The sequence below is a fragment of the Schistocerca serialis genome, chromosome 8, assembly GCF_023864345.2.
Source record: "Schistocerca serialis cubense isolate TAMUIC-IGC-003099 chromosome 8, iqSchSeri2.2, whole genome shotgun sequence".
NCBI classification, from domain to species: Eukaryota; Metazoa; Arthropoda; class Insecta; order Orthoptera; family Acrididae; genus Schistocerca; species Schistocerca serialis.
In genome coordinates, this window is record NC_064645.1 from 430267835 (window position 1) to 430287983 (window position 20149).

At 45.8% G+C, this 20149-nt stretch overlaps 1 protein-coding gene across 1 annotated transcript in view; it reads right to left on the minus strand.

Moving 5' to 3' along the window:
- The window catches only part of LOC126417051 (gamma-aminobutyric acid type B receptor subunit 2), a 430259-nt gene that overhangs the window by 86969 nt on the left and 323141 nt on the right, over positions 1–20149 (minus strand). Inside the window, exons 16-17 of the mRNA XM_050084943.1 lie at positions 11626–11797; positions 667–1071 (exon numbers count right to left, since the gene is read on the minus strand). Of these exons, the coding sequence (XP_049940900.1) occupies positions 667–1071; positions 11626–11797 (577 nt within the window). The remainder of the gene's footprint in view (positions 1–666; positions 1072–11625; positions 11798–20149) is intronic.

Here is a 20149-nt window from a genome sequence, read left to right on the forward strand (position 1 = left end):
AATGCTCGTTAACTCACAATATTGACAAGAGGAGGGGAGAGGATAACAGGATATGTTTTAAGACATCAAAGAATAATTTACGTGGTGCTTGAGAGAGCTGTTGAGGATGTAAACTATAGGAGGAGTCGGAGGTTGAAACATATCCATAAGGTAATAGGGTCGTTCGGTGCAAAGTTTACTCTTAGATAGAGCGTTTGGCACATGAGAGAAATTCGTGGCGGGCCACATAAAATGAGTCGCAATGACCCAAAGAAAACAAATAAAACACAGTGAGTGGTACTTGCCATCCTTTAGTTGTCGAATATGTCTCTGGTCTCTGTGGACTCAGTAATTACGCTTTGTTCAAGACAACACAAAGATCTTATTTAAATACACACTATGTAGCAATCAGTGCGTTTTATAATCCTGAACGTTACAATCTTCACGTGAGTGCATAGATACCATCAGTCTGACAGAGCCTGGTTACCACTGAGGCCTTACGTTTGGAAACAAGTAACGGCGTGTTCTGTTGGTGATCATTCTATAGGATCAAGAAACTATGTGTTACTTCGGTTCACTGTTACTTCTGTTCACTGGATGTCTACAAAGATAAATTGGTAGATCCAAGAGGAAAGTTCAGGACAGCAGAACATCAGTATATCGTGGTTAATTGTGCCAGTAGCTTACCTTACGACTGGAAGGGCGACTGCTCCCCAAGAAGCTCCAGATGCGGCCAAAGACTCCCTGCTTCCGATTGGCGCCGTGCAGTCCCTCCACATCCGGGTCGACGTCACCGTCGTGATCGAAGCTGGCGACGTCGTCGTAGTCGCCGTGGGCGGAGGGCGCGGGCTGGGAGCAGACGGCGGAGGCGACGTTGTCGTCCAGCTTAGGCTCGGAGCTGAAGGTGACCTGGCGGCGCATGGGCAGCTGGCCGCGGTCGGCCGAGGGCCAGCTGGCGCGCGGGATCACCGGCGGCAGCACCGACAGCAGCAGCAGCGGCAGCCCGCCGCCCACGCCGGCCGCCGGGTTGGGCATCGCCTCGTCGATGCTCAACCGCGCCAGTGCCGTCGCCTCCAGCGGTGACAGCTCGCCCTGTAACACCGGGAGTAAACGGTTAGTGTGTGTCGCAGGTGCCTACTGCAAAGAGCAGAAGCCCAACATACACCCCAGCCGCTGAGTTGGGCGTCGGTCGACGCTCAGACGTGTCAGCGCTGGCGCCCCCAACGGCGACGGTTCTCCCTGTAACATCGAGAGTAAATAGCTAGTGTCTGTCGCAGGTGCTGGCAAGGTGCCAACTGTGCCATCAGTGGAAGCTCAACGCCCATCCTACCCGCTGGTTGAGCATCACTTCCTTGATCCTCAGCTTCTTCTTCCATATTCGGATGCACCAATTATATCTTCCCTTCCCAGTAACTAGCAACGTAGGTTGCTTTGTCATTGGCTTTCAAAATATCGTCTTTTGTGCATGTTATAGACATATCTGGGCAAATCAATGGGTGGTCCAAGTCCTGTATTGCTCCGCATTCACACCTATCGCTGTCACTGCGGCCCGATTTAAATAGGTTTGATTTGCACCCAGTTACTCCAGTCCGCAGCTGGTTTAATGACCTCCAAGTTGTAAAAGGTAGTTGAAATCCTGCAGATCCCTCCTCAAGTAGTTCCATTGTGGAGTGTGGCACCATTTCTTCCCAAAGAGATAGCCACCTTGCGACGGGCTTGGTGGCGAGCTCTTCAGAAGTTTCAATGAAACTCCTGCGGGATTTCAGCCGGACACGTTGTTTTCGATGGATATGCATCGGGTATCGAGGATCATTCTTTTGTTTTGATCTTTCGATCTCGGCGGCTATTTGTCTGCGGATAGTGGGTGGTGCTATGCCTATGATGGGATAAATTTTGTCTTTGGGAGTTGGTTTGAGGCACCCTGTGGCAATACGTACAGTTTCGTTAACGGCGACGTCAACTTGCTTAGTGTAAGCAGTGTTCCTCCAAACTGGCGCCGCGTATTCCACTGCTGAGATACTCAGCGCCAGACCCGTGGTGCGCAAAACGTGTGGTTGAGCTCCCCACGATGAACCTGTTAGCTTCCGCAGTATGTTGTTCCTGGCACAGACCTTTTTTTTAGTGTTGTGACAGTGCTGCTTAAAAGTAAGTGCTCTGTCCAATGTTACTCCCAGGTATTTTGGGCTGTTTGTATGCTTCAGCTCTTCCCCTTGCCACATGACTCGGAGTTTCCGTTTGGCTTGTTAGTTCTGAAGATGGAAGGCGGATACTTGAGATTTATTAGGGTTTGGTTTGAGATTATTGCTTTCGTAATAGGTAGCAAGTTCTGTTAAGGCTCCTGTGAGATTCTCCTCCACTTGTTCAAAGGTTTTATCCTGTGTGGCCACTGCTGCATCATCGGCATAAATGAACATTCGTGTCTGGTGTCTAATGGGAAGGTCATTCGTAAAGATGTTAAATAATATTGGAGCCAAGACACTACCCTGTGCAAGTCCATTTTTCTGTGTCCTCCATCGGCTGTTTTTAGATTGTAACGTTACATAGTAGCGTCTGTTCTGTAGCTGCATTGCACGAACATAGAAAGGGTGTAGTCGTTACTGACATTATACACTTTCTGGGTAAGCAACTTATGGTTAACTGTGTCATATGCTGTGTCGTCTCTGATAGCCGTCTTCTATGTACTGTGTGAGATTAAGGATTTGGTCACAGCATGATTTTCCTGGTCGAAATCCAGTTTGCTCGTTAATGAGGGCTTTGTCCACACAATCAGCTATGAGTTTCAGGATCATACGCTCCAGAACTTTAAATAGATGACAAAGCAGTGAGGCAGGCCTGAAATTTTTAGCTTCAGCTGGGTCTTTCCCTGGTTTTAGTAACGCAACAGCTCAAGCTTTCCTCCACAGTTTAGGACTTTGCATTGTTATAATACAGTTATTCATTAGTTCTAGGATCCATGCTTGTACTCTCGGTCCTAAATGTTTAATTTGCTCAGATCTCAGATCGTCGAGGCCATCGGCCTTATTGTTTTTCAAATCGTTGATGGCGTGACAGCGCTGTCGCCTCCAACGGTGCCTACTTACCTTGTAACACCGCGAGTAAACAGATAGTGTTTGTCGTAAGTGTTGCCAAGTGTGCCATCTGTAAAAGCAGCAGCAGCCCAACACACAACCCAGCCGCTAGGTTGGCCATCATCATCTCGTTGATGTTCGATGAGATTTCGGGATTGCAGTCAGATCACGTCGACTTCTTGCCACGATATTTCGGCTGGCAATCGTCCTGACATCTTCAGGTGAGTGTCCGTGACTGGAGACTGCAAGTGCTTTTTTTTCTTCTTTATTGTTATTTCAATACCTTACACAAAAGGTGAGCCGACAGCGGCAATATTACGCCGCTATTCGGCCACAGGTAGAACAAATAGACAAAAGGAAGACACACAAAAACAAAACACAATGGTGGGAATAAAACAGTAGACTTTTGAGTAAAAAACATGGAGCCGTTCACAGTGGAGCATAGTAAAAAAATAACATTCAGCACTTGTACACGGACACTGATGACTGAAACGACACACGTGAACGATAGAGCGTGGGCGGTGAAAACACACACAAAGAACCAATGGCAATGATCTCCGACGCGCCAATGTTCACTTGATGTCTGCGAGTCTGGGGACCTGCCAAAAGGGGAAAAGGTGGGGGAGGAGGGAGAGGGGAGAGTGTAGATGCCAGTGGCAGTGGAGATGGGAGGGGGTGGAAAGAAGGTACAGGGATGGGGGAGCCTGGGGGGAGGACGGAGGGAGAGAAAGGAGAGAGTGTGTCCCAAGGAAACACAGGGTATGGAAGGGGAGGAGCAAAGTTATAGGAGGGGTAGATGGAGGGGATGAGGGCATCATCAGGGAGGGGGAGTTGGTGGAACCCACCTTGGGCGAGGGTATGGAGGATGGAGTGATGGAGACCAGGTGGGATGTGGGAATACAGGCGCGGCAGCAGACGGGGGTGGGAGAGGATAGGAGAGACAAGCGGGTGAGGGGGATCAAGTTTACAGGAGGTGTAGAGGATCAGTATCTGTTCGACCAAAAGGAGGAGGTGTGGCAACGGAATAAGGTCATATAGGATGTGTGTGGAGGAGGGGAGACGGATGCGATAGGCGAGGAGGAGCGCATGGCGTTCTAGAATTTGAAGGGATTTGTAAAAGGTATGAGGGGCGGAGACCCATGCGGGGTGGGCGTTGCAGAGGATAGGGCAGATGAGCGATTTATAGGTGTGGAGGATGGTGGAGGGGTCCAGACCCGATGTACGGCCAGAAAGGAGCTTGAGGAGGCGAAGGCGGGAGCGTGCCTTGGCGGAGACTGCAAATTCCCGGCGTCAACTTTATAGCAAAAAATTGGCGCGAAAACGCGTACGCATTGGCCTCCGTCACAGGAGCGTCCTCTATCGAAATCCGCGCCCTCTAGGGCTACTGTTCTATCTGTGGAGAGCAGGTTCATGCATAAAGGTGAAAACTACATGTTCGCCCTCTGCCGGAATGCGCGCCCGCGTCGCTAAAAGCAGACATCAGATGTTACCAGATGTGTCATTATGAATAAACTATCTTCTCTCAGAGGAAATTAGAGATATCATCGAGTCCTAAGCCTTGTCCAGTGGAAAACCGCTATCACGATTTGTAAGATTTTGGGCTAGGCATATCTCCACAGATTCTTTAATTGCTGAATCCCAAAAAGTTTTCGCTGGGGGCCAATATTTTCGTGGCAGAAAAATTCATACCGTGTCCTGAGGTAATAAAGTGCTCAGTTACGGCCGACTTACTCGGCTGCGAAAGGCGAGTGTGGCGTTCGTGTTCAACGCACCTTTCATGTACTGTGCGTGTCGTCTGACCGATGTAAGCTTTGCCACACTGGCAAGGAATTTTATAGATCCCGGCCTTCTGCAGAACCAGATCCTCCTTTCCTGAACCGAGAAGGTCAATAATCCTCGTCGTGGCCGGAAGATTACTTTAACTTGATGTAACCTTAGGATCCTGTCTATTTTAGATGATAGGTTGTGGGCGTATGGAAGGAACGCCCTGGACTTGAATAGCTACTTATCTTCTTGATGTTGTGGGTGGTCACGTTTCTTCTTTCTTAGCGCTGTTATAATCTGATGTGGAGAGTAATCATTACCTCTGACACAGACTCTAAATGTTCCAGCTCCTTTGTAAGGCTGTCTTCACCAGAAACAGCACGAGCCAGTTGCACCACCGTTCTAAGGACGTCGGTAGTTTGTGAAGGATGATGACAACTCGACGCTTGCAGGTAAAGGTCCGTATGTGTTGGCTTACGGTAGACAGAATGCCCTTATGACCCATCCGCTCTCCCAGTAACCAAGAAGTCCAAAAAGTGGCAAGCAACCATCCTTCTCTATTTCCATTGTAAACTGGATGTTCTTGTCGACTGCATTCAAATTTTGCAAGAAACGTGACAGTTCTTCTTCACCTTGGGGCAAAAAAAAAAAAAAATAAAAAAAAAAAAAGTGTCATCTACATATCGCCAGAAAACTCTCGGTTTAAGTTCTGCCGAATCTAATGCCCTTTCCTCAAAGTCTTCCATGAAAAAGTTTGCTACCAAAGGCGAGAGAGGACTGCCCATAGCAGCACCATCAGTCTGCTCAAAATATTCGTTCTTAAATAAAAAGTAGGTTGAGGAAAGGACGTGATGGAAAAGTGCTGTTATGTCGTCCGTGAACTTATTGCTGATGAGCGACAAAGAACCTATAAGAGGAACCTTAGTAAAAAGTTAGATGAATCGAAGCTGACTTGTAAGTCAATTTCACTGAGTGAAGTGACTTCAGTCTATTGATAACGTCAGCCGAGTTGTGAACATGATGCGCGCACGTTCCCAAGAAAGGTCTCAGTAGAGAGGCGAGATGTATCGCCAAATCATACGTGGGCGCGTCGATATTACTGACGATCGGCCGTAACGTAACCTCTTTTTTATGGATCTTCGGAAGACCGTATAACCTGGGTGGCACAGAACTATGAGGTCTTAGACTTTTCGCCACTTCTTGCGGAATAGAAGAAGAGTTCAGCAATGCTGATGTTTTCCTTTCCACTTTCGCTGCGGCGTCTTTGTCAATCTCCCGACACATTGTTTCTTCTGATTATAAACCTCACATGGTAACAGAACTATAGCGTTTCCCTTATCCGCTGGTAAGACCACCGTGTGAGGATCTTCTCGTAGCTTTCGTAGTGCGGCCCTTTCCATGGCAGAAATGTTTCTCCTTTGACGTGAAGCTGTCGTGAGTGCACAGCAAGTTTCACGTCTTATTTCTTCCGCAGCATCACTAGGAAGAGGTCTAACAGCTTCCTCAACAGCACTAATAAAAATCAGTCAGAGGCAGGGTTCTCGGTGTAGGGGCGAAGGTCAAGCCTTTCCCAAGCACAGACAGTGTTACGTTGTCCAAAACTTTATCCGTGAAATTGACCACGGAATGTCGAAAGGCATCTTCTTGCGGTAACGTTGCTGACGGCTTGGCGATCTTCGAAACCTGTCTTGAAGAAGAGTTCAGCATTGCTGATGTTTTCCTTTCCACTTTCGCTGCGGGGTCTTTGTCAATCTTCCGATTTCTCTTTATGGACCCAGTCTGGTTTTGGCCAGGTCACGCCCTCGACCCATGCCCAGGAAAGTGATGGCAGTCTGGATGCAATCTCCATATGCAGATGAAACAGCTGTTTCGATATGACGCCCAGTTCACGCCGAGTAAACCGAATCCTCTCCTCCACTAGTGCTAAGCTTGCCTTTTGTGTAATGAATTTTGCAGCGGCGGTCTCGATAAAATGTCTCACTCTAGCAAACTTCGGGATAAGGCCATTGTCCCGATTCTTCAGTAAAAAACACAGAGAACTTAAGTCTCGCTCACTTATAGCGTAGCTTGTCCAACCTCGGGATTTGTAATGCCATCACCTCCCAGAAGTGGTGTCTGATGTGATTCTTGAAGTTTTCCCGGCGTACTGAATGTTCGATGAGATATCGGGATTGCAGCCGGATCACAAGAAGTGGCATCGTGGCAACATGTGATCCGCCTGCAAACCCGAAATCTCATAGAACATTCAGTACGCCGGGAAAACTTCAAGAATCACATCTCGTTGATGTTCAGCCATGTCAGCACTGTCGCCTTCAGTATCGCCAATTCTGCCTGCAACTTCGAGAGTAAAGAGTTCATGTGTGTCACAGGTGCTGGCAAGTGTTCCAACTGTAGCATCAGTGGCAGTCCTAAGACCACCCCATACGCTGGGTTGAGCATCAACTCCTTGATCCTCAGCTGCGCCAGCACTGTCGCCTCCAGCGGTGCCAGCTCGCCCTGTAACATCGGGAGTAGACAGTTTGTGTCACAGATGCTAGCTGGTGTACCAACTGTAATAGTATCAGCAGCTCAACACACACCTCAGCCGCTAGGTTTGTCATCATCACCTCGTCGATGCTCAATTATGCCAGCGCCGTCGCCCCATCATCGGGAATTCTCCCTGCAACATCGGGCATAAACAATTATTGAACGTCGCAGGTGCTGCCAAGTGTGCCAACTCTAACATTACTGGCAGCCCAACGACCACCGCTGCTGCTGAATTGTGCATCGTCTCCTTCATCCTCAGCTGCACCTGTCCCATCCCTTCAGTGGCAACAGCTCGCCCATTAGCATGTGTCGCAGGTGCTGGTATGGATGCCAACCGTAGCAGCAGCGGCAGCCATTGCCCACCCCGGCTGACTGCTGGGTTGGACACCACCTCCTCGATAGTCAGCCATGCCTTGCCGTCACCTCCAGTGGCGATAGGTCATTCTACAACGCAGGTAGTGGCCAGGAGTGTACACATCAAGCGCTGGTTAGTGTGCCAGCTGATATCCGCATTAGATATTGAAGTGAGAGTGGCAGTGTTTCCAAAAACTAAATTTCTGGAGACTGAACTATTTAGCCTCAGGTCACTCTGTGAAGTGTCTGGAATTTGTTTTCCCTGTCCCAAAATGTATATAAAACAATGGTTATCTCAATATAAATCCAGAAACCACTGAGTGCTACCCTCCCGTAATTGTATCACAAAACATGCTGTTGACATGCCAGAGACTAATGACTCAAAATCGAACATATTTCATATGAAGCGTGAGCCTTCACACTTGCCTGTGGCATCATAGCATTTGCGGCCAGGATTTTTCAGGTAAATAGCAGTCAACGAAAATTTTGGTCACGCTAGCCTGTCATGCCCCGAGGGAACGCAAGTTAACTTTGACTGGTGCTTACTGATAAACCCTCCACCAAGAGATTAAATACCATGTTCTATAATTCAGCTGTTCGGACTATTCTTTTTTATCATCTTACTCAGCTCTGAGACTGAACGCCCCAGTTTCTTTTCATTGCGAAAAGTGTCTTCCAGGGTGCCACTTGTTTCGATACAATTCTCTGTACACTCTTTAAGCTTTCCGGGCACTTCATCCTGCTACAACATGCATTAAACAATTGCGAGTTTCTGTGATTTGAAATGTTGTGGAGTTGACCACTGCCGTTTACAGTAAATATTAGTAAACTGTCCGCCTGCTTAGCTGGGAGGTAACGTGCTCGCCTCCCATGGAAGCGGGTCAGAGTTCGACTCCCAGCTGGATTGGAGATTTTCTGCGCTGGGGGACAGGGTGTTGTCCTCATCATCATTTCATCCTCATCACCGGCGTGCAAGTCGCCCAATGTGGCGTCGACTGAAATAAGACTTGCACTTGGCAGCTGAACTTCCCTGGGTGGGGCCTCCCAGCCAACGATGCCATACACTCATTTCATTTAATTACTAAACTCCTTCTTGGACAAATCTTATAAGACTATGTAGTGATTTTCAAGGAAACGTCACCATAATAAATGTAATAGGGGCTTACAAACAGAGGCTCTCGAAACAGTCAGCTTACGATCCTCTATCGGCTATATAGCTTTGTGAGAATCTGGACCACCCACACTGTACCCAAAGGGCGAAGACGATCAACGCGGTACAGCAGAATCAGCAGGGTTGCCTGAGTAGCAGGCGTTAAGCGGTGAGACGAGACTGTAGTTCCAGTCGGGCGTTACCTTTGCCGCATTTATTTTCTAGCGCCTGTCACGTATTCGCAATTCGCGAGTTGCTCCGTATGCTTCGGCTAACTGGGTATTTAGGGGGCTACACGACATGACAACAGGAGACAGAAGTGGAGAGTCAACTGCAGTTCAAGTGGAGAGTCAGTGCGTCTACTTCCGGAGTCGACATAATGCCAGCTAGTACGACGAGCGCCAGCGAACCACAGCCGCCTTTAATGGCTGCCATTCGCCCACCAATTCACCGCTCCGTAAACAGCATTAAGACTTCTTTGAAGTATAAACTAACCTGATAACGGCTTTTTTTACTGATTAAATATTGTGCTTATTGGAAATTGGAAATTTGTGGTAAGGTCTTATGGGACCAAACTACCGAGGTCATCGGTCCCTAAGCTTACACACTTATTGACCTAACTTAAACTAACTTACGCTAAGGACAACACACACACGCCCATGCCCAAGGGAAGACTCGAACCTCCGAGGAGGGAGCCGCGCGGACCGTGACAAGCCGCCCTAGACCGCGTGGCTACCACGCGCGGCTATTGTGCTTAATGCCTGTGTAAAGTACTGTATAAACTTTATTCAGTAATAAATGTTGTCAACATATACTCAGAACCATCACTGACTAGTTGTGTATGCCACATTTGTAGAACTGATATAATTATTTTTGTGTGTGCTCAGTACAGCAGCCTGTAGTACACATAGCAGTTACTCGCGACTCTACACGTAGTTACGTGACTCACCTGTGTAGCTAGATTGCCCAAAAACAAAAAAACAGATAAAATGTGGAAAATGATCGTGTAGCGTACAGCGATAGATATGACTGGTTGGAAGACGAGCTATCATACGAACAACACCCCAGCCTAAAAGATTCATATTTTAACGTTCTTCTCTTACGTAGTGGGTATAACTGTGAAATTATAATTTTTTTCGCTCTCCTTGCATCAGAATATTATTTTTAGATGAACTTTCATGGAATTCGCAGTAGCATGCTAATTGCTGGTGGACGTTTTCAAGAGTAAATGTTTAATTTAAAGACATCCTCAATCTTCTTGGCAATTGTGACGTATTTATGAATCACCGTTAATACTCAGAGAGACTGGAACAGGTATCTTCTGGGGCTTTTCCCATCTCTTACCTCAGACACAGATTTTCCATTTCACCACATGCCTTTACAACACCTCCGCAAGTACGCATCAGAATTTAAGCTGACTTTATTGGTATCCAGGCAGAAAAACTTTTGGACTATCTAGTCTGATAGTGGAGAAATGTTAACTTCAAGCAATATGGGACTTAACATCTGAGGTCATCAGCCCCCTAGACTTAGAACTACTTAATCCTAACTAACCTAAGGACATCACACACATCCATGCCCGAGGCAGGATTCGAACCTGCGACCGTAGCAGTAGCGAGGTTCCGGACTGAAGCGCCTAGAACCGCGCGGCCACAGCGGCTGGAAAGTGTTAACTGTGTATCACCACATACGTTACCAACTCCGGAATCTATTAAGCTGTAACCACAGCTCTCTAGGATATGGAAGCCAGGAACGTTAAAGATGGGTTGTCCATAATGTAATGAAACAATAAGCAACCTGTTGCATGAAAGAAATTTAATTTATTTACCAGTTTCGGATACTTTATACTCTTCTTCAGAAGATTATACCTGTCGCATTGTCTGCAAGTGTCAACAGTGAGATGCATACATCACAATTCCATGGCCCTAAGAAATAAGAAGGATTTCAGTATTGTATTCCTTACTGCTCCTGCATATTTTTTGGACCCCGGGATTTTGCTGTATGCTTCTTATCGTTGACACTTCCAAATAGTACTATAGCTATAGCCTTCTAAAGAAGAACACTAAGTGTGTGAAACCGATAAGAAATTAAATCTCTCTTATGCAGCTGGTTGCTTATTAATTCATTATATAAGACTACAGTTGCTAAGAATGGATAAAATGCTAAACATTGTCAATAAATTCATAGTTCCGGGCTTTGTGGCTTGCCACTCACTTTTTCATTCAGCATCCCTGTTGAACCCGCTGGAGAATATTTGGAATCGTCCTTCATCTGTTTGACGTCTGGATTTGGGACATTTCCTAGGCAGAAAGGGTAAATCTTCGTGAACAGGGAGTAATTCATTTTTAGAAACTTGCTGGCGAGTGTTGTAGGGAGCCGCCTTTCGACGAAGGTGAGCTGTACAAATGTTCCATAGTATTGGTAGCCAGCATGAATGTCTAGATCTGAGTGTACCACTAATCGTTCCCATCAGTTTCATTCAAATGAATGTCAGATTTTTCACATGGTCCCTGCGGAGTCAAACTGGTGTGAAATATTCTGCTGCAAAGTGCACCAACGTAAACGATGCTCCTCAATAACAGACGTATTGGCTCCCTGGGCACTACCCGCCAGCTTCCTCACTACGTTCATTTGTGTTTACACCTTTCTGGCTGAAATAGAAACACATTATGTTTATGGTATGTCAGCGTTCTCATGTGACACTAAGGTACTTTGGGTATTTTTCGGCGGTAGTTTTAAGGGAGTGAGCGGTCTTATGCAGAAGGCAGCGCCGCCGCGACTCACCCGCTTGGTGCCCACGGAGGAGGTGGAGCCGGCAGAGGAGGCCGCCGGGGAGTCGAACAGCTGCCGCTTGAGGCGGCCGATCTCCAGGTCGAGCGCGGCCATCTCCCGCCGGTACACCCGGTTCTGCACCTCCACGCGGTAGTACAGTTCCCGCCGGTCGTCCGTCACGAACCTGCCACAAGGAAAACCTGACGTCCACACACCAGCAAGAACTCACAAGCTGGAAATACCACTCCACAGTCTCTTCCCCAACTCCGTTTACCATCAAGGTCAAAAACACAAACACTCTTTCACATCATGTGTTTCCCCTTCAAGGATCCTGGTCTTTCCCTCTTTTCTGTGGTCTCCTTCACTAGTTAACCTTAATGGATTAGTAATTAAACATCAGTTTTGGGCATCTATCATGGACCACTCTTTTCCAGAATAGCACAAGGCTTCTGAGATGAAAGTATACAACTTAAATCTTTTTTTCTCAACTGAGTTTAACATATTTTTCTGGCCCTACTGAATCCATACTCAAGAAAATGTACAACAGTATACCAACGACTACCGAGCGAGGTGGCGCAGTGGTTCGACACTGGACTCGCATTCGGGAGGACGACGGTTCAATCCCGCGTCCGGCCAGCCTGATTTAGGTTTTCCGTGATTTCCCTAAATCGCTTCAGGCAAATGCCGGGATGGTTCCTTAGAAATGGCACGGCCGATTTCCTTCCCCATCCTTCCCTAATTGAGCTTGTGCTCCGTCTCTAATGACCTCGTTGTCGACGGGACGTTAAACAGTAATGTCCTCCTCCTCCTATACCAACGACTAAATTATTTTAAGTGCGGAGAACTATGTGACACGCCGAGGCGTTCTCTGTAGAATCAGAACTAAGAAGGTTAGCGCTAAGCCAAAGTGTCACTGGCGACGAGTAACAAGAGGTGGAAACGGCAAAGGAAGTGAAGTACGCGACGTTCACATCAAAGAGTTCAATATTAGCGAGTGGGTGAATTCATAAGGGGCCGAGCAAACGTCTCCAGGAAACAAATTTTCAGATCGTGACTTCCGAGGACATTCTGATACGACAGCGATAGGTATATTACCAGATCTGACGTAAAGCGGAGTTTCACACCAGATGTCGCGAGAGGCAGATTCGCCTGCATAAACGGAGGTGGGGTGCGCTGTGCTGCCAGCAGTGCCGGCCGCGGTGGCCGTGCGGTTCTAGACGCTCAGTCCGGAACCGCGTCGCTGCTACGGTCGCAGGTTCGAATCCTGCCTCGGGCATGGATGTGTGTGATGTCGTTAGGTTAGTTAGGTTTAAGTAGTTCTAAGTTCTAGGGGACTTATGACCACAGCAGTTGAGTCCCATAGTGCTCAGAGCCATTTGAACCATTTTTTTGGATATCACATTCGTAAGAAATCCACCAGACACATTTCAACTCTCCTAAAGTGGCCCAGTTTGACTGTTGACGTGATTGTGAAGTGAAATCAAGAAGTAACAGCCACAGCTCAACCAAGACCAAGCAGATCTCATGTACTGATGGATAGAGCCCGTGCAATATTGCGGAGGGTCGTTGAAAAATTCGCACAAAATCGGTAGAGTGAGTTCCAAATTGCTTTCTGCAATCCAACTAGCTCCATGGCTGTGTGTAGGGAACTAAAAAAGACAGTAGTCGACCAGATCCTCTCAAGTTAAACACTTCTGTTGTGAATGCTAAGCGACGCTTGATTTTGTGTAAAGACGGACACCAATGGACAATGAATGACTGGAAACGAGTGATCTGGAGTGATGAACCACGCTATAACCTGCAGAAATCCGACTGAAGTGTTTGGGTTCTGCGAGCGCCTGGAGAGCGTTACCTGCAATCATGGCTAGTGCCAACAGTGAAGTATCGAGGAGGTGATGTTACCGCATTGGGGAGTTTTTCATGAGTACGGTATGGTCCCGTTATTGAGCATAAGAAAGCACTAAATACGCAAGGATATGAACACATTTTGCACATGTTGTTCACTGTCTACAGCAGGAAACATTTCGGAGGCGATGGGGACAATGATTATGTGTAGCAACACCACAATGGACTCAGTCATAAAGCTGCATCTTTGAGGCAATGGTTTGTGGACAATAACTTTCGTATACGAACCCAGCAGAAGCCGTCTGGAACAGAGCGTCGACTTCAGTCTACACCTCAGTGTCCAGCATCACACTACCTTCACTGGTTTCGGCATCTGAGAACGAATGGGCTGCTGTTTCTCCATAGACTTTCAGATACCTCACTGAAAGTGTCCCATCAAAGTTCAACACCCCAAGGAGGTGGCGGATGGAGACACACACCATATTAATTTATATGTGTAGATAGTATCTGTTCTTTGTGGATATGTCCGAAAGAACAGATACCATCGGTGACCATACAGCTCATTAGAATGAAATTACAATGAAATGAATACCCCTAGCTGCATACAGGCGTTGATATAAGTCAACGGGGACAGTTGAAAATGTGTACCCCGACCGGCACTCGAACCCGGGATCTCCTGCTTACATGGCAGACGCTCTATCCATCTGAGCCACTGAGGATACAGAGGATAGTGCGACTGCAGTGACTTATCTCTGGCACGCCTCCCGTGAGACCCACATTCGCAACTTATTGTCCCGCACTATATTCATAGTGCCCCTGCCCATCATACTCATTACACGCGGCTTTACTGCCGATTCCCGTAAGAGTTCGGGTACTGTTTGTGCATCCGCACAGAAGAAGATGGTCAAATGGCCGGTGACCCTTAGATATATATATATATATATATATATATATATATATATATATATATATATATATATATATATAGATGGTATCTGTTCTTTCCGAAAGATAGAGCGTGTCCATGTAAGCAGGAGATCCCGGGTTCGAGGCCCAGGCGAGTCACACATTTTCAACTATCCCCGTTGACTTATATCAACGCCTGTATGCAGCTAGGGGTCCTCATTTCATTGTAATTCCATATTAATTTCCTAAAGGTTTCCTGATACTTTTGATCAGACAATATACAAGCAACTAGAGGACAGATTTGGATCCTGAACAGCGACAAGCGTCTTCCATATTGTCCACCAGGTCTGACTGAACCTCACTCAGTAATGGCTCGTTCTTACTGCACGTCTACAGGCGCTGACGTGTCTTTATTAAATGTTCGACGGCTTTTGCTGCTGGATGTACTAACGACACGCTAGCAATTGTGTCAGCTATTGCTGTTCAGTAATCACAAATATCTCAGAATGTAATGGACAGCTGAAAGAAGAAGCGGGAGTCCTCAGGTAGCACAATACACTGTTTCTGAAGGATGCCCAACCCAGCCTACTCTACATACTGGTCGCATAATGATTGGACGCTAATATCATTTGCGAAACGATACCGAGAATGTTTTATAAGTTATGTAGGAAACGACATTCTCTAACTGAACGATGTTGATTAATTCTAACATACAAATACGAAACATTTCCCATGGCAAATGTATTGAAAGTACTTTAAAATCATCTGAGCAGTTATAAGACGTGCGGACTTTTGTCACCAAATTTTGTTGATATAAAACATCAACAGTGGTTGCAAGGAAGCATTACCTAATCCGCTGCAAAGCCCTACACACAGCAGTACCAAACGAGGGAATATCTCAAAAACATGCAAAGAGACGACACTTCGTAATGTGAGCAAAAATCGGGTGCAAAATACCATATGTAAAATCAACGTCTTTTGTGACGAAATGTTTTTAGATATAGAAAGCAAGTGAGACGGTTGAAACACGTCAACAGTGTACATTACACTTGTAGACATTCAACATTGTTCTGGAAAATGTGAACAGGGCTTTACTCTTAAAGCTGTTTTATAAAAACAACAGTAACAGTTCTGTTTCACTTCGCGAGTTTCAATGCATTCAAGGGATGCGGAGAACTACTCGTTCCGCATCGGCCTTGAAGAACAGGATTCGGAAGTTCAGAATAACTGGAGATTTGGGAAATTCTCCTGGAGAGACCCAGTTGCCAATTGCACCACAAGCTGTTGACGTTGCTGTTGCCATGGCTGAGAATGCTGGACGCAGTGTGCGGTCTTCAAGCAGTATACGACAGCTCAACATTCTATGATCCACCGTTCGAAAAGTGCTGCGATCAATTGCGAAATGGTATCTCTAGTGCGGTTTCATGCTGTTGTCGATGCAGATGATCGTCACATTGAGTAACTTTTGTCACTTGGAAGTAAACATTGTATGAAGTTACCAAACGTGTCGCTCTCACGTGGAAATTAAAATGTGTTCCTTTCACTGGTTTATTCGTCATCTCTCACCCGTACGTCCTTACAAAGGTTTCCACAAAGTTTCATTGTCTTACGATCACCCGTTTTTCAAAGCGGCCCTATTACGTAACGAAAGTTTAACAATAACCATCGTGTATGTAGTTTTCATGCAAGTGCAAACGCCTTATAACAGCTTTGCCACACAAAACGTAGAAACAACTTGTCACACAGAAAGATGGCATAAATATTATTTAAATTTATGATACGGCAGAGCGTTATGAAACTGATTATGAAACTATAGACGGTTCAAAAATGTTTTCACATGGAAATAAGCACTGAGTGAATCTTGTGCATGAATCACAAATTTATATTGATTTGTGTGTCTTGCCTTACAATTACATCCCATGCATTGTTAATGTATTCAAAAGCACAAGAATCAGAAAACGGAGTTTGAAGTTGTAGGTTATCATAGTATTCAAGGCTTCCAAATGTCGACTTAATTTCACCAAAACAATATGGCGACAGTGTATGCCAATAACAGATTGTGAAATAAAGTCGATCGAAGTCCACGTACACAAACCTACGCATCCTTTGCTTAAGTTGATTAATCCTACAGGAAAGAAATAATGTAACAACATAACTGAGGGACCAATAGTTTACCAAAATCTGTAAATTTTTAATGAAAGAACTTCTTCTAGAGGAACAGTGGGGAACAATACATTGGCAGTGGTTGCAGAGGCACCAAAGAAACAGAATAGTCGAGATCAGAATCTGGTAATAGCCCATAAATAGTCACGAGTAAGACATTGGTAAACAAATTTGTTTTGCAATATTTTGTCTGCAAATTAATGACATATCACGAATTTAACGAGAACTAATGAAATTTATCCGTTCTCTGTCTTTTCCTACCTTGTGCTAATCTACATAACAACTGGTCCCAAAATGTAAGGTTAAGCTGCCTACCATACTTTTATTTTGTGATTCCTTACAATTGTGTGCCCCTAGAGTCAGCTCTGTTGCTATGGCATAGCGACAAAGCAGTTAGGTAAAAAATTATCAAGCAATAGATACATAGTGACTTTATATTCACACCAGTGTCGGAATATTAAAGAGTTAAGCGCTTCTGTAAAATGTGATAGTTATGTGTACAATTGTCGAACAAAAGTAGTTATGTGACAAACATGATGAGAGACAGACGTTTCAAGTCATGCAGTCTGTTGTCATGGCACGAAGAACACAGAAAGAGTTCGACACCTGCTACGATATACGTATATTCCACAGTTTCAGTAAGGGAAATTTCCCATTTAAATGTAGCAGTGTGTAGGCTTAACTGGAGAGAGGAGGTGGTTAACAGCAAGGGAAAATCATCCTTTAGTCTGGGAAACTAGTCTCTGCTAATGACTGCTCGGTAACATTGTTTCATTGCCTAGCGACCACAAAAAGCCAGCCAATGATGGACGATGCCTGAGCAGCTAGCAGAAGCTATGTTGCCGCAAGAAAAACAAAAGCGCGCTGGTTTTAAATGTAACAGTGGGTTTTTCCATGTAACTGATGCTGCCGTTTCACTTTGCCTCAACTGAAATCTCGTTAGTAACTTTTTTTCGATATTACTAATGTTTAATCGAAGTCAGACCATGTCCAGCACGAAGAGCGAGTGCAGTCACAATACAAGAAACGAATCGGAAGAAGAAAAGCATGCTACACCAGCTAGGAATATATGCGTTGAGGGTGGAAATGTGAGTCCTCATTTCCTGTAATACAGTCCGTAAAAGCACTACATCAGCTTTGAAAACCAACGAGACGCACTTCTTAGCTTCAGGCACCAAGAAATAAAGAGGCCGAGGAAGAGTCACGTCGTAACGCTTCCAAATTAACGCCATTCGTCGTCATATACTCTGTATAATTAGAATTATAGAAAGGAGCACCCGACACTTAGCAAACTGCTAGTGTCGCTTCAGAAGGACGATCTATATAAAGGGAGGGGTCAAAGCGACGACAGTTAGAAGAGTGCATCTACTTCTATATCTAAATCCATACTCTGTGCACCACTGTGAAGTGCGTGGCAGAGGCTACTTCCTACTATACCAGTTATTGGAGCTGATTCTCGTTTCGGCCGGCCGGTGTGGCCGAGCGGTTCTAGGCGTTTCAGTCTGGAACCGTGCGACCGCTACGGTCGCAGGTTCGAATCCTGCCTCGCGCATGGATGTGTGTGATATCCTTAGTTAGTTAGGTTTAAGTAGTTCTAAGTTCTAGGGGACTGATGACCTCAGATGTTAAGTCCCATAGTGCTCAGAGCCAACCATTTCTCGTTTCAGCCACGCGTGGAGTACGGGAAGAATGATTGACTGAACGCCTCCGCAATCCCTGCAGGAGATATATTAGGGCGGTGCATATATTTCTAGATTCGTTACTAAAGCCTGGTTCTTGAAACTTTGTAACCAGTTTGTGTCTCCAAGCGACCGCCAGTTCAGTTTATTGAACATGTCTGTGATCCTTTTGCTGCATTTTTGCTGCCTTTGTCTGACATCTTCGTTATCGCTACGTGATATACATGGCATACACTTGAGCAATATTGTAGGATGATTTACACGGTTGCTTCGCAAGTAATCTCCTTTGGAGATTGATTGCATTTTTCCAGTATTCTACCAATAAACCGTAGTCTGCAACCTGCTCTACCTACGAGAAAAAACCGATACGCAATCAGATGCCGACAGTGACGCGAGCGAAGTTTTCGCATTACCAGAAACGCAGACACAGGCAGGAATTTGAAAGGAGATGGTATCACAGCGAGAGCTTCACAGTGTAAGTATTTTTAGTAACGCCTGTCGTTGTCAAGAATGTAGTAAGCGGTCAGTATGTTATTGTTTGATGTAAATGCCATCTAGACCTGAAAACATTGTTTCATGTCAATTTTATCTAGGGATTAAAAGACTTTGTTATTTTTCTTTAAATTTTAATATTTTTGTCAGATTACGCACGTCTATACGTTTATACTTTGCAGTTTTTTAATCATTTTAGGTGATCCTCATGTTTTCCGTATGCTAAATTGAGAAATGCAAAGGGTTTCTGTCTAACACGTAAAGATTTTTGACAATGTAATGATGAAATTCGGAAAATCAATACTGATCACCTACACTAATCAGCCAGAACATTATGAGCACCAACCTACTATCGATATAAACGCGTCCAAGCGATGGCAGCGCCACCTGACGAGAAATGACTGCTGCTCAGACACACGCACGGTGTATGTAATACCAGCGGGCGAGCTGTTCGTGTGTATACAATGAGTAGATGCGCGATCTATTTGTGTTTGTGTTTTACCGAGGGCAGACTGCGATGGCCCGGAGGCTCGGCACGAGCATTTCGCAAAGTGCACGACTTGTCAGATGTTGGAGGAGTGCTGCGGTGAGTGTCTTCAACACGTGGTGAAACCACGTCTAGACGCCGCGGGGACGGACGGCCATCGCTCATTACAGATGTCGGACGTCGTAGGCTGGGCAGACTGGTAAAACAGGACAGACGGCGAACTGTGGCGGTACTAACATCATCCCTTCATGACGATCATGTTTCCCGACGGCAGTGGCATTTTTCAACAAGATAATGCGTCGTGTCACAAGTCCAGGAGTGTAATGGAGTGGTTCGAGGAAAACAGCGGCGAGTTCCATTTGATGTGCTGGCACACAACTCACCGAATCTGAACTCTATCGGACTTATCTTGGATGTGATTGAACGTGGCGTCAGAATTCATCGCCCCTCTTCCCAGAGTTTGCGGGTGTTAGGTGATTTGTGTGTGCAAATGTGATGCAAACACCCTCCAGTGACCTTCCAAGGGCTCATTCCTTCCATTCTATGACGCGTCGCCGCTGTTTTCCGTGCTAAAGGTGGACGTACCGGCTGTTAGTAGCTCATAATGTTTAGGATGATCAGTGTAATTTTAAAAAATACCTTTATTGAAAAATATGTGGCAAAGTAAGGCAGTCGTAACATTATACTGAAGTATTACACTCTTCAGTATTACTCTGAAGCGCCAAATGAACTGGTATAAGCACGCGTATTCAGATAGAGAGACATGTAAATGGGCAGAGTACAGCACTGCGGTCGGCACCGCCTACACAACACAACAAATGTCTGACGCTGTTATTAGATCGGTTACTGCTGCTGCAACGGCAGGTTATCAAGATTTAAGTGAGTTTGGGCGTGGTGTTATAGTCGGCACACGATGGGACACAGCATCTCCGAGGTAGCGATGTAGTGGGGATTTTCCCGTACG